Source organism: Sarcophilus harrisii, chromosome 3 (genome assembly GCF_902635505.1).
Source record: "Sarcophilus harrisii chromosome 3, mSarHar1.11, whole genome shotgun sequence".
Taxonomy (NCBI): domain Eukaryota; kingdom Metazoa; phylum Chordata; class Mammalia; order Dasyuromorphia; family Dasyuridae; genus Sarcophilus; species Sarcophilus harrisii.
The window spans coordinates 416,675,007-416,699,717 of record NC_045428.1 but is presented as its reverse complement, the minus strand read 5'-3'; the positions used below and the strand labels follow the sequence as shown (position 1 = coordinate 416,699,717).

The window sequence follows — 24,711 nt, the reverse complement described above, 5'->3', positions numbered from 1 at the left end:
GCGACTTTCCAGAGACAGCCTTCTTAATAAAGACATGATGACCCAAAAGATAAAATTGGAAATGTAGTATTAGTGACATAATAGAAAGGGAACTAAGTTATTGAAGCCTTGATTTAGAGTTAGAAAGTCTTTAAAACTGCTCATTTTATTGAGCAGCATTAGCTGAGGCACAGGAGTTAAATGATACCCCTTAGTTCCTATGTGGCTCCCTAAGGCTCTTTGTGCCTTAATTTTTCCATTTGTAAAATGGGAATAAAGAGATTATTCTGATTTCTGAGATTATTTCTGAGATTTCTGAGATTATAAGTCCCATGATTCCAAGGGAAACTGATGAATATTTACTCTTTGGGTCTGCTTAGGACCTTGGATTTGTTCAGTTTAAAAAAAAAAAAAAGATGCTACTTCTTGGAGCTTGATGAAATAAGTTAATTGGTACTTACCCTTCTAGAATAATTGCTTTTCATTTGGACTGGCTATCACTATACTCCTTTCTCTTCCCCCTTTTGCCCATATCACCAATTTTCTAGTCAATTGATTGCTGAGAACTTTGTTTTTTTCCACATCTTGGAATGATGCATTGTAGGTATTGTGCTACTCAGTATCTATAAGATGCCAGGAAGCTCTGGGTCAGGAATTTTTAACCTTTTTTGGGTCATGATCAATCTCTTTGTCAGTCTGGTGAAGGCCTTCTCAGAATAATGTTTTTAAGCAAACAAAAAAAATTACATAGGATTACAAAGGAAATAAATTATATCAAAATACAGTATTCAAGATTTTTTTTTTAATTTTGTGACTTTCAGGGTAAACAGTCCTTGCTGTAGGAGTTGGTATGATTAAAAGTATTCTCTTGCTTTCTCATTCCTGTTACAGATACATGCTTCTTACCCCTTTTTGAAGGGGGAGGGAAGTGTAGGTGAATCTCAAGGTGTGTTTAGAAGGGCAATATTCAGTAGCATCGTGACTTGTGAGAAATTGGGGTGGAGGGGGGCAAGGGATTAAAGGAAGGAACTTCAGCCTAATTTTAAGGGAGAAGAATGCTGCTCTACTAATGCTATGTGTAAGAATTAATAGTAAACTCAGAAAATTCAGAATGGCCCGTTTCTTCTCTATTTGGGATCTAAGTCTTAGCTCCTTTTACTTAATTACAATGATTCATGGCAATTCCTAAGTTACCTATAAATATCAAGAAGTTCCTAAGTTCTTTTGTACTAAGTTGCACCTTTTTGGAAAGAGGGAAAATAGAATAGATTTCATAGATCATTTAGAGCAAAATTTCCTACATTTATAGTTACCAGACAAAATTACCTCTGTACTAACTCAATTAAAGGTAAATAGGGTTAATAGGAAGGAAAATTAAAAAGTCTGTGGTATTTCCGTCTTCCCAAGTTTCTTCTTTTTACATCCTTTTTCTCTCCAGAGACTGATCCCTCCCCCAAATTCAGACTCTCTGTACCTCATGGTTCCACTTTCTTGCTTGTCTTCAACCTTTAGTCATGTTCAAAATGAGGAAAGAGCTAATTCATTTTTAACTTGATGAATGACTTTGATTGAAACTTGGAATGAAGCTTATTCATACCGGTTTATTGCCTCAAACCAGGGTTTATGTTTAAGTCTTTTTGTTTCTAATCCTGGAATAAAAATATTTTTTTTTCTTTCCCCTCATATTATTTGTAACTATTTTTGGGAGAGATCTAGCATAATTAGGAAGGCTTTGAACTTATAGTAGTGTTACTTGGCTGGTTCTGAGGGCAAACTCAATTTTTGACTTTTTCTCCCCCAATTCTTAGGCAGATTTTATTTTAAAATCAATAACCCAACATTAATTAAGTGCTTTCTGAGTCAAGCAGGGACTCTGCTAAGTTATAGGGAATTAAAGTCTGTCTTTTTTTTTTTTTTTTTTTTTTTTTTTTAAGAGCAGTTGTGGGGCAGGGGGAAGGTTTATAAAAGCTGTTCCTTGAGTTAAACAGGATGGAGTTGGAGTTGATAAGGCTACCATCATTCTAATCTTTACTTGATAGAGTGAAAAGGAACTCTCAAAGATTTTCCAAGAGTTGAAACCCATTTTACCCTAGCCCAGATTTCTTCCCTTTATACTATTCTCCTTTTTCTGGGCAGCCCCATTTTTTCTCTCAGGTAAGTAGGTCCAGTACCCTCCCCTAGGCTGTCATACATACCCATGAACATAATTTATGTTTTCTAGAATATACTTATTTTGGTAGTATTTAATCCTTTTTCCTAATGTAAGTTATCTAATGCAATGAGATATATCCTTATGTACTCTGGGGTAATTTCTATTAAAAATGAATTTTATGGATTGGAATGAATCTTTACTATTAATAAAGTTATAGGCCTTGCTTTAACTGAATACTTCTTTTGGTTGGCTAGGCTTGCGGGAGGTGATTTTAAGTAAAGGCCCTTTGTCACCTGTTTTATATGACCTTACTAGTTCCTTGTAAACTCAAGTCCTGATGGACTTGTTTCTGGAGGGAAAAGAATTGCCTCCTGTTTGAATTTCTTTGAAAACTTGAGTGGTCTCTCTTTTATAGAGTATCTTGAAACTTTGGTTACTAGCTCTTGAAAGCTAGTTTTAGGCTAAATTAAAGATAGATTTATTTTTGTAATGGAATGGTTCCAGTTTGGAAATTTGGACTTACATACCACAATGGATGGTTCCCTGCACTGATTATGGTGTAGAGTTACAGGATTTTAGTATCCAGTCATAGAGGGGCATACCCAGGAAAGTGAGGGTATGAGGGAGGAGATCCCAAATATTGAATTTAAACTGTCTTTTTTTTGTACTAGCTATATTGTCTAATCAGGTAAAAACCAGAGAGCTAATAGTAAATATTGCTTCTTCTATCTATTCTATCTTGACCTTTACCATCCCCATATCTATGTTTGTGCATTTATTTAAAAGAGAGAGAATCACACAATTCTGTAAAAATCATCACTTTGAAGCTCTCTTCTATTCCCTGAATATAGTTTATAGTTAATCCTAATCCTGATTTTGTGAAATCCCAGTGGTTGTGAAATATCTCACAGCAAGATTAATTTATTTTGAGTATGGATGATTGTGCAGAATATACTTATGTGAGATGACCAGGATAAGACCAAATCAGAAAAAATGAGCATTACTTAAAATGCTTAAATATTTAAAATGCATTTTAAGTAATTGAAAATCCTGACTTGCTTTTATATTTTCAAATGAATTTGTTTAATCTATTTGTTTATTATTGTTTTTCCTATTAGCAAACCTGTTAGTACCTTTAAAAACATAAAATATCCTTGAATGTCCATGTTTCTTGCTTTTAATGCCTAGAAGAGTCCCAGATTTAATGACTGTTTTCACATAATAATATATGTAATTAATATATGATTATAAATAGAAATTTGATCTAATTCATTTTCTAATTTTTTTCTCTTCCAGAGAGAGTGAGAGAAGTAAGTTTAAGGAAGGTCCCAAAATCACACTGATACAATATTGTCACAAATACTGAAAGAGTTGGCAATTGGAGTAAGTTCCCAACTGCCTTTAATTCATTTTTTAAAAAATTCGTGGAATAGTGAAGATTATGGATGTGTCTTCGAGCCAATGGAAGGTTGGATGAGAGCAGAGCTGATGCATTAATGCCTTGAGCTTTAGATAACCAATTACTTGCCTGATGTGCCTAATAGTTGCAGGCCCCATTAATTGAACAGGTCAGATTTTAAAAGTCAAAACTGATCGAGGAACTCCAGGTAACATCATACAATGGAGCACTGGATTTAAACCTATGTTTGAGTGAGACTTCTTCCCTTAGCAGCTATTTGAAATTCCTCATCCCATTAAGGAATGACGTGTTGATGGTGCCCAGGAAGTGCCTACTTTTGAGGGGATCAGTCAACTGCTGAAATTTGCATGTGATGACAGTCATGGGAATGCAGTAGTGTTCCAGAGTAATGAGTCACTGAGCGATGATGGCTGGGAAGTATTGATTTATAGTGTCATTGATGCAGACAGAGACCTCACTTTGATGGTTTGGGTTCTTGTCTGGAATTGTTACAGGTCATGGAATTACTGGTAGCAAAAGAGGCTTGCTAAAAGAACTAGCCGCAAACTCTGAATCTTGTTACTCAAGTTCAGCTTCTTGTTACCACCCACCTAGAGTAATAGATGAAGTTCTTGATTCTTTTTCTGCTCCAGCTTGCTCACTTTCCAGTCAATTCTTATGCTACTTTTTTTTGCTGTTATTAAAAAAATATATCAATGGCTCCCAATTGTCCCATCAAGTTCAAATTTGTCTGTCTAGCATTCACAGCCTCCCGTACAGTCTGGTTTTATAATTTTATCTAGTGCTTTTCACTTCTGTGCTACCTATTTTCAGGTTTGCGATGTAGCATCCTGATGGTTAGCAAAATACCTGCCCATTAGACATACTTAATACATGTATAGGGGAGTGAACTGAATTAAAGTACATTGAATGTACTCTTTCCCTTCTGTTTTCTGTGTCTCCGTGGCCTCCTTCACTGCTGAATGACTAACCCATTGTTTAAAAACTAACTCATGGGTGATTCAGGTCAATTCCAATGGACTTGTGATGGAGAGAGCCATCCACAGCTAGAAAGGGGACTATTTTTTCCTTTCTCATTTTTTCCCTTTTTGATCAGATTTTTTTTTTTTTATATACAGCATATTAATAGGTTTAGAAGAATTGAGCATGTCTAACCTATATTGGATTATTTGCCATCAAGGGGGAGTGGAAGGAAGGGAAGGAGAAAAATTTGGAACACAAGGTTTTGCAGGATGAATATTGAAAACTATCTTTGCATCTATTTTGAAAATAAACAGCTTTTATTAAAAACAACAACAACAATTCATGGGCCACCTCCTCTTGGACCTACAGTATTGGATATTATTGTTAACTGTGTTGTTGCAATGTCCTCTGGATAAAGAAATATAAATTTCATGAAGTTTGAGACCCTACCATACCTATCTTGATACTTCCTCTAATCCTAGCACAACAATAGCTGCTAAATAAATATTTTTGTTGATTTGGACCTGATGCGTATTATCTTTTTTTTTCATATATTTTTTCAGAATTGTAAATTTGCAGATCTTATATTCTGGCATACTCCTCAATAAAATAGTGAATAGATTTTTTTTTTTTCATAGTCATTATACAATCTTTTAACCATTTTGGTCATTAAACCTGCTTTGTTTTAATATTGGGAGGAGGGAGGCCAACTGCCCCCAGGAACTTTTGTCTTATTTATATTAATGATACTATAGAGAACCACTACAGTTTCAGACTTCAGACCATCCTCATGCCATCAGGCATCACTAGCCAGCCATATATTGATTCTTATGTGAATTTGATGCTTTTCAGGATTTAGGATGTCCTTGATTTCTTTGGGTATCTTTTGATCTAATCTTGAAATCTAGACCTAGACCCAACTTGAATAGTCCTTAGATTTTCATTTGTGTTTTTTATTTGAAAACAGATCTGTTTGTATTCTTAGGATAATTAGCCTAGAGTTAGAAGATGCCCTCTGTATAATTACTGCAAATCCAACATAGTATTCACTGCTTTGTGTGAGTGTTGTTTAAAGCCTTTTTAATTCCTTATTGCTAAGTGAATACCCACAAGGAGTTTTATAGATTGGAATTTTAAACAGATAAATGTATGTGTCATGTTTGATTTCTAACCCTGAAGCTCATATAGTGATTCATTTAGTCTTTATTTTTGAAATGAAGATTAACTTAAGGGTTTTGTTAGGCTTGTTAAGATTCAAATTTGACATTTTAAAGTGTCAAAAGTGCTACAAATTATTTTTTGTTGCAATCAGTCTCAGTTCTCTAGATAATTTTGATGATGTTAATCTGATTTAAGCCTTTGATAGCAACATCCTTCTATGTGACTGAGATGTATTTCCTCCCTTCCTTTATTTAGCCTGTTAACATGGTTTTTATGGTTATTCTGTCCTTTAAGCAAATCCCTTCTGTGATTCACCGTGATTCATAATTGTAGGGAAGAAGTCTTCATTTATCCCCCCCTTTTTGGCGGGGGGAATGCACATTTAATCTTTGGCCAGTGAAAATGCTTGTTAAGCAAATAGTAATATTGCAAATATTTTCAGAGATCTGTAGTTTCCCTGTGGATTTTCATAAGGTCAAGAACTGGGAAGGAACTCTCAAGATGATTTGATTTAATATCCTCACTTTACAGGTTCAGAAATTGATTTGTGAGAAATAAAGTGACTTGTCCAGTGTTAGCATTTCACCATCAAAGAACCATGAATTAAAACATACAATTACCTTGTTGACTGAATGCAACATAGAAGAAATCAGAAAATGAGAACTAGAGTCTCACTAAAGGTGTGATTTAACCACACTGCTTGATGACTCGGTTAGCTCCAAGAATTTTTTTCCTTCTCCTATTGTTGTCTTCAGTAGGTCATTGGATAGAAGGCTGGGAATGTCTGGGATGATCTCTTTTGATTTTTCCCTTCTCTCTGCTGGTTACTAGTGGATGAAGCTTTTAGAGCAGTAAGTTATTTTGTCTGTATTACCTTTGTTCTTTTCAAATGTTCCCTAGTGTTAGACTTAACTCTATAACCAATCTGGTTATAGAACAATAAATAATGAAGCTGTGAGATTAAGTGTTTGAAGGAGTACTGGAGTTGGAATTAGAGGATTTGAGTTAAAGTTTTGTTCAAATTTTACACACACGAACTGTGTAATTTTGGTCAAATCACTTCTTTCTTCATCTATAAAATTTGGGTATTTGACTGGATAGCCTCTTTTGATCCAACCAAAAGAGCAACACTAATTAGCAAAATTAAACCCAAGAAGGAATGCTTCCTTGTTTGCTATCACGCATTTTGCTTGGAACAGTTTATAACTCACCATGCTTTATTTTTCAAATAAATCAGAATAATCTCACATGTGTAAATCATAAGTAATGAAAATAAAACTAAATCCTCATGACCACTTTGTGAAGTAGGTAAACATTAATGAGTACTGTTAATTATTCCCATTTTACAGAAGGAATGGAGACTGAGACTTGAAATAACTTGCCCTATGGTTAGGGAGCTTGTAAATGTTAAATCTGGGATTAGACCCAGGTTTCCTGACTCAAATTCCAGCAGTTCTTACCTCTTTTTCTATTCTTACCCATCCCAAAATGAGATATTGTGTGGGTCCTAGAAGAATAGGAGTTTGTATGGGAGGGAGGGAGGGACGGAGGAAGGGGGGAGAGAAGAAGAGAAGGAAGGGAGAGGAAGAGAGAGTCACAGAGAGTCAAGGAAGAGTGTTTGCATATAGGGAGTTTCTTGACACCATTAAAACAGAGGTAGAACCCCATAGAAGTTCTCTTAGGAAAATGTTTTTCAACTGACAAGTAATTTTTACTTAAATAGTAAAAAAAAAAATCTGAAACTGCCCAGGATGAATTTTTCCCTAGAAGAAAATGTAAACATTTTATTTGTCTACAGTATTGTTTAGTTTGGGAAATTCTAATCTCCTATAAACTTCCTTATGTCTACTAGAATGCAGCCCTATACCAGCTTGGATTTGGGTGTGTTCGTTTTATTATAAAAGTTCCTTTTGGAAAGAGATTGTATGATATCAGTTGACAGAGTCCAGATCTTTGCAGCTTTCTTAAGAAGAGATAAAGTTTCAGAAATAGTTTTAAATTCTAAGAGAAAGCAAAGGGTTGATATACTGAGAGGGAAGACTATTTCAAGTATGTAGTTGTGGTTTGAAGAATGCTTGTGCCTTGAAGTTTGTGAATCATTTGAAAATTTTTGACCAGGTTTACCTGCAAATGATGCAGTGAGGGGTGAATGTATGACTATAAAGAGTTCCAGGGATTCTGGGGGAGAATGATTGTTAGAATGGTCTTACTTTAATTTTCTTATTTTTTTATATTTTGTTTTAAAAATTCTGAACTTAAACATGTTAAGATGAGACTATTTCCACATACAAAGTTAGAAAAAGAATGTTACACGTGAAACCACATCTCTCCCATATGCAGCTTTCTTTCACTTTTAAGAAATTCAACATGCAACTTTCAAAGCTGTCTTGGTTGTCTGTTTCTTACTGGCTTTCCTTGTTTTTTCTTTTGTGCATTTTAAATATGTTTTAGTGACCCTCATTTCTTTCTTTTCTTTTATTATTTTGGGAGGAAGAAGAGTACCCTATTGTTCTCTCATCCCCTCCAACTTCCTTTGAAATTTAACCCTTGCTAAATAAATGAAAATAACTAAACAAACAAATAAATCCCGTGCAGAGTTAAGCAAAACAAATTTCCATATTGACCATGTCTGAAACCAAATGTCTCAATATACATCGCATGTTGATGACCTCTGCATTGGGACATGGGTAACATGCTTTATTGTCAATCCTATGGTATGGTTATCTAGTCATTTATTGCATTCACCAGTTTTCCTATGATTCTTGTGTTTATACCTCTTTCTTATTAAAATTTGATTCTTTCTTTGCATTCTATTTGTAGGAATAATAATAGAGAATACCTACTTTTTATATTGCTATTGGATTGAATACATTTTAATTTTTAACTTAATATTGATTTATCTGCGTGTGGTTGGTGGCGAGGGGAGGGAAGAGAAGTATTTTCTCTAGACTGATGCTTCTGGAAAATCAGTGATGTTGCTCGAATGTAGCGTGCACAAAGCTCTAGAAGCTTACATTCCTGTTTTGTCTTTGACCAGCCAAGACTAAAGCAGTATGCTAATATGGTTAACTGCAGTGGGAAAATATTGACATAGTTGCTAAGGCATTTTGCCAGACATGTCATTGAGGCTGCAGTTTTTGGAGGCACAGCAGTGATTCTGATGGTGGTGGTAGCAGAACATAGCCAATAAAATGACAGGAGGCCCTGAAGGGAATGGCAAGGGAGAGAGAGAGGGAGGCAGGAGGAGAATGACAGACAGAGACAGAGACACATAGATAGACAGACAGACAGACAGAGTTATGGGGGGGAGGGGAGACAGAGAGAGAGAGAGAGAAAGAGAGAAGGGAGGAGGGAGAGACAGAGCTAGGGAGAGGAAGAGAGAGCATATGTGAACATGTGTTTTGTCTTTTTTTTCATCATAGAACTGAAAAGAAGGTGATTAAATAACCACACACGTACAAAGCTAATTTGATCTGTCTGTGTGTCTGTCTACAATGTGATTGAAATTGGTCATATTTCATTTTAATAGTGTATTTTGGAGGAAAGATGTTTAAAATGCTCTCCAGACACATTATCTATGACACTCTTTTTTCCCCCAGAATGTTTATCGCTTACACTTTTCCTTATAAAGTAAAATAAAATAAATGGGAGCAGTTTCTTCTTTGCCTTTCTCTCTGCCTGGCACTGCTGCAGGTTGGCAGACAGTTCTGAAGATGGTAGAGCCAGAATTTGGATTTGAATAGTGTGAGGAGGTGTTGTACTGCTTACAGCATTGTTCCCCAAACCCTCTTCTCCCCACCTATTTCTCCACCCCCAGAATGTCAACATGTCCAATATGACAGAGTGTTCTTGATGATTATCATTTAGAGAACCCTGCTTATTAAAATATTATCTGCCTTTCATCAGTACCTTTCATTAGGACTACCTAATTGTGGGAAGCTTTATAACTAAGTACAAAGAGAATTTCACACTTATTCTTGCATCTGGGGAATTTGTAATGTGGTTTGGGGGCACTGAATGGACTGCTCGAGATAGGTAGTTGGGTGTTATGGTGGTGGGTATGGAGCAGGGTTTGGAGCGAGGAAGACCCTAGTTCAAATCCAACATTAGACACTTGATAGTTGTATGATCTTGGGCGAGTCACTTAACTTGCTTCCCACAGTTTCCTCATCAGTAAAATGGACACCATAGCAGCACATGCTTCAAAGGGTTGTTGGGAAGATCAAAGGAGATAATATCTGTAAAGCGCTCAGCACCGGGATGCTATCAAAATGTTACCATCATTATCATGAAGGATGACTAAATATACAAATTGCTAGCATTTATATAATTCTTTAATGAAGTTTGCAAAATGCTTTAATGCATTGTTACATTGTTCGTCACAACAAACTCTGTATAGTAGGTATTATTATTATCATGTCCTTTGAGGAGCCTGAGGCTAGGAGAGATTGTGACTTGCCAGAAGTAGTGATTGAAGTAGGATTTGAACTCGTTTTCTGGCTCTTGTGTTTAATATTCTGTTTACCAGGTCCACCTAATAGATGCTGAAACTAGTATGTGTTGAGCTACCTTGTCTCCCCTATATTTTTTGTTAATTTGATCTATAATGTGATTGGACACCATTTTTTGGAGAAGAGAATAGCAATAGCAGTTTGCTCTCTAATTTGGGTGGAGGGAAGCAGTCAAGAATTTGATGGGTATATTTCTAATCAATCCAGAAAAGTAGAACTTAGGTTTCAGAAACTTGAATTATGGAAGAACAATTACTATCCATAAACTGCTACTACTTGCTGGATTTGGATGAAAGACTATTTGAAATGATACATTGTTGTTAGGTAGAGAAGGACATTTGAGCTACAGAGGGAGGCTATGATAGACTAGAGAGGAGAGGATAGAATGATTGGTTGATCAGGAGAGACTTACAAGGAAGAGATGGAGGGATTGGTAGGAAAGTTGTGATGTGTCAGAAAACCTAAAAGTTTTGGGAGAGTGCCGAGTAGGCTGATGCATGCTGAAGTGAATATTCTCCAGGCTAAGTTCTGCCTTTTTTTTCCTTTGTCTTTCATAGGATCATAGCTCTTGAACTAGAAAGGATCTGAGAGACCATCTAGTTTCCATTTTACACATCAGAGCAAAACTGTTCTTTCTACTTAAGACTAAATGGTATTTAGAGGGGGAGTAGTGATGGAAAAAGGGAATGACTATAATAACATTTATTTACAATTTGCGGGTAATTTTCAGACTGTCTTAAATACAATGAGCATGTTGTAGCTAGTTGCTACAAATCACTGCAGTGAAAGAAAGACCAATGGAGAGAAAAATGATAGTAGATTGTAGCATATTTTCAACTATGATCCGAGCATGTGAAATGGGTTAAGATGGAAGTGTCAAACTCGGACAGAAATAGGAGCCACTAACCTATATGTAATGATCCCTATAGATTTTAAAAACCATTTATATTTTTCCTTTTCTTTTTTTTTTTAAAATGAATACATCAATATATTAGAATCATATAGGAACTACATTTTAGTTGCTTGGTATACATGATGCTTATTTAATACCTCTGTTGTAAAGTATACACTATCCCAGGAATATCTGATTAAGGAAATAGATCAACCATACTATAAAAAGGAGGAATAAGAGCCTTAACGTAGCAGTAGTGATCAAGAGAGAAAGTAGATGAGAACTCTAGGAAAAGTGAAGGCCTGGATGTGGCATGACCTGCATCAGTGAAGAGAAAGTTGAAGGGAGAGTTCCCTTTTGAGATCTTGGAAAATATTGAAGATTTTAGTATATTCAGACCACACATAACTAGACATTTGTAAAAATTCTTTAATTCTTCATTGTCAAAGCCTAAAAATACTGATTTTAATTCTTTATTTTGGATAATTCAGATGACATTTTAAAAACCTTTATGTTGAATTGAAATTGACTCAACTTTCTCACCATTCCTATCTGCCTTAGATCTTAGTGACTAGCTTGGGAGGGTTTGTAATAATTTCTGAGTAATAGTTATTAACTTGTCTGAGTTGTGTTAGGTAGATAGAGGCTTGGATAGCAAATGCTTAGTGTATAAAAACATATAGGAATTTATTTATTTCTTGAGGGGAGGGAAGTGGGGTTAAGTAACTTGTTCAGGGTCACACAGGTATCTTGTTCAGGTATCACATAGGCTGAATTTTAATTCATGTCCTACTTATTCCTGGGCTGGTCTTCTATCTGTCGTACCACCTAAGTAGCCTTGTATAGGAATTTAAAGTTTAGAATGATATGCAGAATTTTATGAGGAGAAGCAATTCATTTTGCTTAGGATAGGGGTAGGCTATCAGAGAAATGTTTCTTAAGGTTATGGCTAAACTGCAGTATAGATTCACATTCAGCATAGCATAAAGGTGATGTAACTGTGTGGTCCAAAGCACTATAATTATTCATGAATTTAAGGAAAAAGATGAAATGAGAAGAGAATGTTTTATGACTTAAAAATCCCCTCTCCCCCAGATTCACTTGCATTATAGCAGAGCTTGATGTGAGGGAAAGAAGATTAATGATGATTGCAGCTGGATAGCTTTCAAGTTCAGTGTTCTAGGGGTGTGGCAGAACTAATTAATTATTAGAGCACCAAAAATTAAATTAAAATAGATTTGGGGAAGGAATTTCTTTTAAAAACTGCTTGACAAATTGTACATGGACTTCTCTAGGCATTCTGAGACATATATAGATCTTCTAAACTTTTCTTTTAAAAAAAAAAAAACAAATAAGGGCTACCCTTCAGGGTTTGGGGTTTTTTGTTTTGTTTTGTTTTGTTTTGTTTTGTTTGGGTGGGAGAAAAGAGTAGTTCAGGGGAAGGTAGTCTTTATTGAGGGGGAAAAAAGTTGACAGAATCTTAGAGCTAAAAAGTCATCTTAGACCTTACCCAGGTCAACCACATATTTTTGGATCATAGGGAAGTTATGTGGATTTAGTGGAAAGAACATCAGCTTTAGAATGAGAAAACTGGGTTTAAATCTTGCCAGGGATGCTTAGTATCTATATGATACCAAGTCATTTTACTGGGCTTTAAGTTTCCTCATATTTAAAATGAGAACATTGGGCTGCATATCCTCTAAGCTCCTTTTTATCTCTAAAATTATAATCCTGTGATCTAGAACTGAAAGGAGACCTTTGAAGTCTCTAGGTAGCTAGCGAGTGTCCAGTTTAAGAGGAAATAGCTCTTGAACTATTAATCTGACCAAAATCTACCCATTACATTATCTAATATATTCAGTTCTGTCTGACTTTTTGATACTCCATTTGGGGATTTCTTGGCAAAGACACTGGAGTGGTTTGCTGTTTCCCTTTCCAGCTCATTTTACAAATGAGAAAAGTGAGATAAAAAGGGTTAAGTGACTTACCCAGGTCATTTAGTATTTGAGGCTGGATTTGAAGTCAGGAAAAAGTTTTCCTGACTCACTGCCCAAGGAATCTCTAAGGGGCATCTGTACATCTTAGTTTCAGTTTTCAGAGAATCACTTTCTTTTATCTCTAGGCCTCAGGGTGTAGTGGGGCTTGAGAGGTTGTGTTTGTATTTGGGGTGAGATGTGGGAGGAAGGTGCAAGTTAGAGAACTTGGATTCAGTGACCTTTTTGAGTGTGATGAAAGAAGGCATTTAGTGAGCCTCTTAAGCCCTTTTCTACATCTGATACTATCATTTTATAGTTAAAAAATGTATTCTTTTCTGTTTTTTTTTTTTTTTTTTTTTTTTTTTTTAATATTCAGAAGCAGATGGATAAGCTCTCTCCTTTGGAACTAACATTTGCCTGTGTTCAGGAAATAAAAATAATATTGGGTAGAGAAAAAGGTAATTAAAGGAATTATCAATCTGTTTAAAAACACATGTGACAAAGATTTTGAAATGCCCTCCTTATACATTTTGAGGATTCCAGCACACTTGGTATAGGGTATTCCAAAAGTTAAAGCTTAAATTTGTACTAATTTTTGTAATATCTTGTTTAGTGAGTGCACAGTTCCCAATGGGTAGTGAATTAGTGAATACTTATTGCTTGATCAACTCTGCTCAACATAGTCGGGTGTGACAAATGTGGTTTAATTTGGATTAATTTCATCGAGTTTCCCTGTGATTAGTGACTTAGAAAATTCTCATGTAAAAATTTTTTTTCAAATGCCTTCTTGACAACTTCCAATTGTAGTTTCCTATGTGCACTGAATTGTTAAATGATTTGCCCATACAGCCTATATAGGGCTGAGATGGACTTGAGAAGTAAAGCATAATGATATGTAGATTCTTTTGATGCTTTGTTTCTTGTATTATTTCTTTTATTGTGTTTTGGTTTTTTGGTTTGCCAAGTTCTTGGAACTTTAAGTTGTCTCTGTGTCATGCTGTGGAGGTCAATGACTTTTAGTTATAAAGAAATATGTTCTTTTTGCATCTTTTTTTCCCTAGGTTGTCCTTCATTTCAATTTTTTTTACATTTCAAATTTGTAATTAGTTCTCATTTTTGGAGAAACTTCAAAATAAAATAATCTCTACTTATAATGAGCTTCCTCTTCTTTGGGGGAGCCACAAGGTACATATAAAAATATATTTTTATAAAATATATTTTTGTAATGTAATATAATAAATATATGATATATAATACATTCTAATATCATATTATATTTATAAAATAGATATATTTCATAAAATGCATATAAGTAAAATATATTAAAAATTAATAAGTAACAATATATATACAAAGCAAGTAAGTACACAGTAGTTTGGGAGGGAAAAAGAAGGATGGGAAATTAAAAAAGCTAATTAGAAAATGGTATTTGATTTTAGGCTTAAGGGATGAGACAGGACTCAGGGTCCTCTGGATAAGGAGAAAGTACATTCCAAGCTTGAGGAATGACTGGTGTTGAGCCACCTAGACAGGAGATGAAATAACATGTATGAGGAACAGCAAGAAGACCTGTTTGATTGAATGGAAATCTATTTGCATATCTCTTCTCTAGAACCAAACTCATCATATCATTTTACAGTGTTCAGTGTTGCTGATTTATTTTGAAGTTGTTTTTTTTTTCTCCATTCCATTGCTATATTTTTCTGGTTTTACTTGCTTTTCCTACTTCACAGGTTTTTCATGCTTCTCTGAATTTGTTGGTTTTTATAGCACAGTGACTTTCTATTATGCTGCCATAGTTTGTTTATCCATTTTTCTAATTGGTGAGCCTATGGTATACTTCTAAGACTTCTGTAATGTCTCATCGGCAGCTAGGTAGTGCAGTGGATGGAGCATTGGGCCTGGAGTCAGGCCTCAGTTGGTCTCAAGTTTCCTCATCTATAAAATGAGCTGGAGAAGGAATGGCAAACCACTCCAGTATCTCTGCCAAGAAAACCCCAAATGGGGTCTCAAAGAATCAGACGTGCCTAATTGACTGAACAACAAAACAACAACAATGCATTCCATTTTCTTTTCTCCAAAGTTAGTATTTGCATTTATGTAGATCCTTCCTGAAGAAATTATTCCCCCTGTCTCTTACATTAATGACTTGTCTATTAAAACAACCTTCTGCGATATAAATCCCTTTTTATAATCTGTCTAGTGAAGTAGACTTTTAAATTGGCTTCCTGGCTAGCTTTGTTCTTCTCTTCTTATTGTGTATCTTTTGAAGGGAATCTGGGATATCTGGAGTTTATTTTTATATATAGTACAGAGACCTGTATAAACACTTGGGTCGTCTTTATGTTATTGAGCCAGATTTATGTTTTCAAGACAGATTTAGAATGTGTTTTTCTTTCATAGGAGGTACCTGTGGACAAAACAGTAAGATGCCTTAATCATTGACTAATTATTAATGTTTTTTCCTATTTCAGGCCACAAAGACTGCCATGGTAGACATGATAGTTTCTGTTGCTGCAGTAGGCTAGAAAATAGATTGTTTTTTTATTACAAAATTCAGGTAGGGAGTAAAGTAGGTCGTGCTTAGAAGAAAAGCACATCTACCCAGTGTTACTTTTTTAAAAGCTACAGTGATACAGACTACAATAAAACTTTAAAGCCTCTTTAAACATGTACTGGTGAATATTAAATCAGCTAGTGAGTTTTGGGGGTGTCATGTTGCCCAGAATAAGCATTTTGTTCCCTTTTCTATAGATGCTACTGAGTGTTTTCCAGTTTCAGTTACTGGCGTCATTGTAGTGTGTTTGGACTGATTTTGACCTTACCCCTTTGCCCTCTTGCTTTTAAAGTAGCAGGCTGAGGATCGACTGTCTCTGGTTTCTAAGCCTGCTGAATCACCAGGCTACTTCATGGCCTCATGTTCAGAAACAAAGACTCTTCCCATCATCTTTTTTTTTTCCTCCTTCACTCCCAAGAAAACAAAGACTGAAAGGCAGAAGTGTTTGTTCTCTGCAAAAAATAAAACAAAAGAAAACAAAATCTCTTTCCATGAAACAGGTTTGAGGCTTTTGGTACTATAATGTATATGTTGGGGGGAGGGGATTCAACAAAAATAGACTCCACCAAAAATCCCTACTACTAAAACCTTCATTTTATTGCAGACTGCATCAGATCCAAAGTGCCACAGAACAGCTGCTACAAAGGCTGAAGGTCTTAATGGTTACAGCATGCATTGGAAACTCAATCCTACCAGATTTTCAGTTAATGAAAATATTTACTTCAATTAAAGTAAATAAAGTTTATGGACAAAATTTTTTATTAGGAGTGAAACTAAAATTGTCCATTTCATCTTCCTATCCCTAATTCTTGTTTGGGACACATTATGGAAGAATACTCTAAATGGTGTTTTCAGAAAAAAAAAAACTCCCCTTTTTAGCAATTTTCCTTGTTTTATAGGATGACGTCATTGCATTTAATCTCCCCTAGTCCCTAAATCATGGTATTTTGTTGTTGTTGTTGTTGTTGTTCTGGAAGTTAACTGATCTTTTTTGGTGCTTTGTCTAAGCTGCAGAAGTATTGCTGTGTGAATAGGGAGACTAAGAAATTTAAGTCAGAGAGAAGTTGTGTTCTGTTTTAAGCCACCCAGACCTCCTGACTCTTACTTACCCAGGCTAATGTTCTGGCTACTTTACAAAGTAATGAGAGAGTTTTTGCAAATTCTGTGTGAAAAATTAGCTTTATGTGTACCACATTCTTATGTTGGCAATTCTTCCTGGTGCCCCACACCTGTTTTGTGGAATGTCTCCAGTAGTGGAAGACTTGAGTCTTAGACTTTGACAGATAAAGTGCTAGTTGTGGTCTCTGGGGGCACTGATCATTGATTTGCTCCTTTTTTGTTACCCAGAAGTTGGGTGGTATTGATTTCTAGATCCACATCATGTGAGGCAAAACAAACAAAAATCTTCAACTAGGTGGTATTTTTGCCCCTCAGTGCCCTGAAACACACTTATAACACTTCTGCCATTGAGTTTCATTTCCGTGCTTAAAGATGAATCAACAGTGGACAATGGAAGGAAGGGAATGGATAGAGTCTTCTGTTTTTTAAGCTGGTCTCAGATAATGACTTTTAAAGACCCGAGGCTTAGGGTGATGAAGTGAAACAAATCATTTCTACTCTTTTCTCCAGGTCTGACAGTTAAGTGGGCTGGTATATAAATGGTAGAGAAGGGTGATGATGAGGAGGGAAAGCAAAGAGATCCCTATTTACTTCCATCAAATATATTTTATTAAGCATTTTCATTTTCATGATATTATTTGAAGTAACTTCTAATAATACGAATTTTTGTAATCTTTTAGTTCTGGAGAGATGATGATTAATGATGTCTAGTCATTTAGATATGTAACTTGTGGTTCCCAACTCCTAGTTAAAACCCCTCCAAAACGAGGGCTCCCATTTGAAACCAAATGCAGTTTTCTATATTTTTTTTCTTATTGACTTTTAAAATTGTTGTTGTGGAACCCAACGGTTTTTCAGGACCTGCATGACTGTTTAGAGTGGGCTAATGAAATAATAGAGGGAGCCTGCTCCCAGGCTGGAATCTGTTTCCATGGCACGGTGTCTTCTCCCCATTCCCTATCTAGTTTGATCTCTGGTCCTTGCTGGGCCCACACTGATTTTTTTCATTGTGTAATTGGCTGTCATGCTGTGGGTTTTTTTTTCTCCCCCGTTTGTTTGTTTCTTTATTCAAAAGCCCTTTTGTGGAGTGGGTGACTTTCCTACTCCACAGCCCCCTAAGATGCTGTTGTGCAGTTTGGAGCTTGTCAATCTGGGTCATATCCCCTTTGAGCCTTTTCTGCAGCGCTGTGTTGCTAGTGTGTTTCATTCCTGACCTGTATGTAGACTTCCTCTCATTTTCCATTGCAATGACAGAAAGGAATGGTAAGAATAATTGAAGTTTGGAAATAAGTATCAGCTTCTCATGGAATCAGTCCTTTCAACTTCCTTCCCCAGACCTTTTATCGAGATAAACAGATTTGTCTGCCTAAATCCCTCTGTGTATAACTCTTAAAGGCACAGTGCCCATGCACACACAAGAGCTTAGAAATAAACAGCTTTATGATGATGTCTTTGTGGGTACCCTTTTTATTTATGCATATTGTAATCCTTCTGTGACTTGGAACACTGTTTTTGATAGTTGTTGCAGCCAAAAAGTTTATTGCTATTCAGCCACCTTGGTGATGAGCCCTTCCAAACTTAAACTGATTCTCAGGCAATAAGCACATCCTCTGTCACCTTTAATTATAGTTAAGTCAAGATTGCTTGTACCCGACTTTTAGTCTACTAACAACTTTACTAACCTTAGGGCTAGCTCTCTAACATAATGGGCTATTAGTTTAAAACCTAAAAAGAAATAGTATTCCTTAAGTTAGATCTTAAAAGATGATTTTTAATAATTAGGATGATTGTCCTTTCTTTCCTGCATCAGGCATCTATTAATAATGCAATTCCCCACCCTTTTCCCATGCTAGAGGAACAAAGGAACAAGCATTTATTAAGTGTCTCCTGTGTGCCAGATCCTGTGTTAGTGCTTTTACAAATGTAAATTTAAAAAAAAAAAAAAAAAAAAGCAGAAGCTTCCTTTCATCCAAATGCTTGAAATTTCCAAGAATACCATCATAATTTCATATTTTTCAGGATTCTGCCAATATATGCTTCGTTGGAGGTAGAATCACAGAATGTAAGTGCTGGAAGGAACCTCAGCAATCATTATCATGGCCCTAGTAGAAAGAACACTGGATTTGGATCTAGAGAGCTAAGTTGGAATCCCAGTTTTCCATTTATTACTTGCGTGACCAATGGCAGATCATTTCACCACTCTAGGCCACTCTTTAAATAAGGCAATTGGATTGATGATTTCTGATCTCCCTTCCAAATCTAATTTTATGATCTTGCAAACTTCTTTATTCTTTCATTAGTTTATTTATTTATGCAGAAGAAACTGGGCCAAAGGGGTTTGAAGCCTTGACTTATTGTCAGAGGATTAATGAGAAAAGAAGCAACAGAACATGTTTTTTGGCTTCAGTTTACTAGCTCTTTTCTCTGGATCATACTACCTTTCTAATTATGTATATATTCAGTAATTCAGTAAGGTGTCTGTTGCCTTAGAATATTTATCCAATAGCAACAGAAAACAATTATGAGCCTGCTGTGTGAAGAACTGTGTCCAATTGCTGAGGGACCTTGAGAGGGGAGATAATATAAAGTCCCAATCCTCAAGGATATTATAAGGTAATATTTTAAGCAAACAGCATGGTAGTTCAAATAAGGTGGATGTGGAGTCAGGGAGATTGAGTTCAAATCCTGATTCAAAACTTCTTATTCTAATTCAACTATAAGTAGGCATTTAGTTACCATTTCCTCATTTGCAAAATTATTGTAGCACTTACCTTGTAAGTTGTTACCTACCTTATTTCAGGCCAGATGAGTAATGCGGATAAGATATGCTGCAGTTTTTAAAATTCTATGTGAATGCCAGTGTTATTAATGTCACCACCATTACCATCATTATTGGTACCTCTTTTTCCAAAATTTGTTTTTAATTGCCTTTGCTTTAAACATTGTGTATACCTACTAGATGGAATGTTATAGAGAATGAGGGGAAGAGTTTGTTCTAGCTAAAAATAGCTCCGGGAGGTGATAAGGACAGTGGGACTAATAAGTCCAGCCTAACCTTGTTAAACCAGAAGGTCAAATAACTTTAGAAAACCTTGAATTTCTTTTGAAAAACTTTATTTTGAAGATTTAATAAAAAACATAACCTCTTGTGAAAGCCCCACATCTAAAGCACAATAATATCTCTAGGATTTTTACACGTCTCCTTAGATCTGACTCTCTGCTTTTCTGTCTTGCAAGGTGGATGAAACTAGATCAGCCTTAGGAAGTTGGGATGAGGTACTGGTCATTGAGACATTCAGTGCATGACATTTGCCTCATAATGAGGTCTTCACTTGTCTCTTGAGAGTGTAAAATGAAAGGGGGTACCAGTTGCATATAAAATAGCCATATTTTATATGGTGTTAGTGTAATTTAATTCTAAGTGTAGCTTTGATGAAGGTAATTTGTATATGTTTTGATCTGTAATAGATGGCCTAAGACTTCTTCTCTTTACTTTCAACAGGTGACTTTTGTGCTGAGAATGCCCCTCAAATGATCAGTGCATCTGGCCACAGAACAGAATTTTCCATAAGTAATATTTCTGGAGGAGAAGACCCATACAGGACAAACTTTACAAAAGGAGTTTCCATGTCTTTGCCTTCATCTCCCTTACTGCCTCGCCAGTCTTATTTGCAGTCGAGATCAAACAAAAAATCTCCAGGTAAAAAACTTAAGTATAAATTGTGAAGAAGCAGTAATATTTATTTTTTAAAGTTTAAAAAAACCTGTACTTTTAATAAATATATAGACACTAAGCAAAAAAATTAATAAGAATGCCAACATTTAAGAAAAGGAAATTTCATTTGGAAGTGAAATTCATCCCTTTCCATAGAATATTCATTTTTAAGCACCCACTTTTTTTTTTTTTTTTGAGTGGTCATAGTAGTTTCCAAAAGTGGTTTTTTTTTTTTGTTTTTTGTTTTTTTTATGTTTGTGTTTTACATAGTCCCAATAATAATTTTGGTCTCTTGATCCTGAACTAAGGACCATTACAGCTTAAGCTCACTATAATAATTTTTTAATAAAAATTTAGCCAAGTAAAATTTGTGGATATTGTTTATTACTTGTAAGTATTTTTCTGCTATTTGAAATGTTGAAAGAAATGACCTTGTAAAATGAAACAATTGAGTAAATTCTATATCTTTAAACTAATTATTACTGTTAAAAAAAAGTTAAGATTTGAAAGATGGTGAAAAAAAGTCTGTGTATGTAATACTTCTTGACTTCTTGTTTGCCGCGTTTCTTCTTTGCAATCAGTGCAGTTATCTAGGGTGATTTGGGGTATTCTGGGGTCATTGCTTGAATGTCAGGTAATGTTTTCCAAAATGCTGATGGCCTAAAATTGTTCACCATCTCCTCCTTGCCCCTCCTTCTTTCCTACCCCTCCCTACGACACCCTGTGCCTACTTAGACACCTGCTTGAAAGCTGGATGAGTTTGTGCCCTGTTTGTCATTTGCAAGTACAAAGATGCTTCTGGATTATATGAAATTATATTTGGGATCTCTCAGAAATGTGACTATACTGAGCTTGTGAAATTGATGTTTCTATTCTTGTACTCTTTTGGCTTCCTAATCACTTGCATTTAAATTTGAATAGTCATTATTTAATGCCCATTAGCTTTTAAGCATTGAGTGGATATAAAGACATGTGTTATAATTGAATACTGAGAATATGTTAGGAATTGTGAGACCTAGTTAACTTCAAGGGAACATCTAAAATCTCTTTCTCTTGTCTCTGTCTTTCATTCCACACTCCCATATCCCTCTCCTACCCTGCTAGGGTATCCTACAGGACATTATCCTGGGCCCTTATTCTTCTTTCTCTACTGGTGATCTCATCCCTTCCATAGATTCAGTGTCATCACGATATAAATAATTCCCAAGTTTTTGTATCCAGCCCTAAACTCTGTCTGAATTTAAGTCCAATGCCAGCTGGCCATTAGGGAAGGAGGACTGTATGGGGGAAAGAGCACTGGTCAGGGAGATACCATCTCTGACATTGCCTGTATCATCTTGGGCAACTCTCAGCTTCCTGGTTGTATTTTTCTAGTCTGTAAAATCAGGGTTTTAAACTTGATGACCTTTAAAGTTCCTTGAGACTCTAAATCTATTATTTTATCTTGAATATCTCCTAGATATTTCAAATTCAGCATACCCTATCCTGAATTTGTCTGTGCACATCCCATTTTCCCCATCCTCCTTCCAAACAATTTTTATTTAGAGAATTAGCCCAGAGTCACCCAGATTTGTGACTTAAAAGCCATCCTTGAAATATCTTCACTAATTCTAAAGTTCCACATCCAATTTAAATACAAGATGCTAAGTATTGTGAATTCTGACTCTACAGCTTCTTTGATCTTTATCCCCTACTCAACCCTCACCTCCAGTTCAGAATTTTATCACCTTAGACCTAGACTACAATAATAATCTGCTAATTGATCTCCCAGCCTTCAGCCCCCCTCCCTTTGTTCATCTTCTTACAAAACTGTCAAAATAATATTCCCAAAGCACTACTAATCTGACCATCTCATTATCTTACTTAACCATCTGGAATAGGTTTTAACCTCTTAGATCAATACTCCAACATAATCTTGTTTCCCCCACTTTTCACTCTTATTCCCTATTCTTTTTCTAGGCAAGCTGTACTATTAGCTGTACCCTGAGCTCAGCTGCCCAGTTCTCATGTTTGGCCATGGGAACGGGCCATCTCTTCTGCCAGGAGTGAATGTCTGACTTCTCTGTCAGAATCCAGCCTGGTGGTGAAATCAGATAGAAAGCTGGGCCTGGAGTCAGGAAGTCCCGAGTTCAGATTCAACCTCAAATACTGAGCAGCTGTTTGATCTCAGGCAGGTCAGCTCCTCTGTCTACCTCAGTTTCCTCAACTGTAAAATAATAGCATAGTTGATCTTCACAGTTGTTGAGAGGCTCAAATAAGATAATCTTTGTTAAACACTTTTCCCTGGGGAAGAAGGCAAGTAAGGGACCTTATTCAAGGTCACACAGCTAGTGTTAAGTGTCTGAGGTCTGGTATTCTATCCACTGCATTATCTAGCTGCCCCTTATGAGGGGCAGCACGTAGCACAGTACTTGACAAATAGTAGGTGCTTAATAAATACTTTTTTCCTTGCTTTCTTTTTTATTTCAGGGTCCAACTCTTTGCCCAGCTCCTCAGTGAAAACCTTCCTTGATTCCACCTTTTCCTTCCCCAGTTGTTCTTATCCTCTCCTTACTCTGTTTTATCTTATTACATTTATTTGTGTATTATTACGTTATATTGTGAATTTCACCCTATTTGATGGAGAACTTGGGATTCTTGAGAGTTAGGACTGTTTGAATTTGGTTTTCATATTCCCGAGTGCTGCACACAATGCCTTGCATATAGTAGGCATTTAATAAATATTAGTTTGGATTATCAAATTGCATTTCATCATACGGGAATTCTCTTGTAGAAAATGTAATTTTTAAATTGTGCCGTTACTTCAAGTTTGTAAATCTCTTATGATACATAAAGATTTTTATTACAAAGATAGTACTTGTAAAATTATTTGACCTGTTTGTCAATAAGCATTTAGTTAGTATTTGGGGAAATGAAATATTATCTGGGGACTTAGAACCTCATTACAAACATATTTGATCTGGATTGCAAAAGTAATTCAAAAATCAATTCTGGATTCGCATGTGATGAGCGGCTATTTCTTGGACAATTCCTTCTTATTCATTATTAGCAGATAGAGCCCAGAATGGTAAGAGTGTGTGTGTGTGTGTGTGTGTGTGTAGCTTGGCTAGTCCAGAGAGGTCCAACTAGTGCTATATGAGAAGCAAATTAGGCCAACAGAGATCTGTTTTCTGTTACTGATTTTATTTAAGTATTCTTGAACAGATTGCTACTCTATTTCTATTCCTTCTTGGTTTTAAGGAAATACATCCCATCCGGTTCAAATTAAGTTGAATGCTATATTAATATATGACAGTTGATTTTCCACTGTATCCACTCTTGTTAGAATGAATAAAATATGCTGCTTCTTTTTTTTTTTTGGCAGATGAATAATTTATGTGAAGTAGGGTGTGGCACTTCTAAGAAGGAATGCAATTCTAGAATCTGGGGGGACCTCCATCATCATTAATCTAACCCATTCCTGAAAAGTATCCCACCTGAGAGTATTGTGTCTGAAGCCTTAAGTTCTGGATCTGTCACTACCTGTGTGGCTGTAATCAATTCATGTAACCATTCTGTTCTCACTTTGCTCATCTGTAATCTGAAAGTATTGCATTAGATGAACTTGAAGTCCTTTTTAGTTTTGAAACCATGAAGTCCACAAGTCCTTTTTTTCATGGACTCTAATAAATGGAAACCCACTGCATCCTGAAAAAAAACCAGTTCTACTTTTGGATGGTCTTAATCATTACAAAGTTTTTCTTCATATCAAAACTAAGTATGCCTCTTTGCATCTTCTGCCCATTATTCCTTGTTTGTCTAAGCAGAGCAAGTATAATTGCTTTTCTAAATAACAACTCTTTAAATAGCTATTATGGTTCTCCCAAGTCTAATCTTCTCCAGACTAAACATCCTCAGTTTTTTCAGCTTCTCCTTTTGTGATATGGGCTTATGTCACTTCATCATTCTGATTTCCCTCTACTGAATGCTCTCCAGCTTGTCATTGTTCTTTCTAAAATGTGACACTCAGAACCGAATACAGTGCCTCAGACAGGTTCTGGTCCAGAGCAGAGTACAGCGGATATTGCCTCCTAATTCTGAATATCATGCCTTTCATAATGCAACAATTTTGTAATCATTTTCTTGGCTGTCAAATCACCCAGTTGACTTGTCAAGCTCATAGGCTACTAAGACACAAAGATCTTTTTTGGATAAACTACTACTATCTAGCACACTTCTTTTATTGTACTTGTTGAACTGAATATAAGTGTAAGTTTTATTTTTAAT

At 35.7% G+C, this 24,711-nt stretch overlaps 1 protein-coding gene across 3 annotated transcripts in view; it reads left to right on the top strand.

Annotated features, from left to right (window-relative positions):
* Positions 1-24,711, top strand: part of TANC1 (tetratricopeptide repeat, ankyrin repeat and coiled-coil containing 1) — a 246,801-nt gene that overhangs the window by 87,898 nt on the left and 134,192 nt on the right. For all 3 annotated transcript variants that reach the window (XM_023499223.2, XM_012544742.3, XM_031960629.1), the window contains one exon: positions 20,233-20,430. In XM_023499223.2, the coding sequence (XP_023354991.1) occupies positions 20,233-20,430 (198 nt within the window). The remainder of the gene's footprint in view (positions 1-20,232; positions 20,431-24,711) is intronic.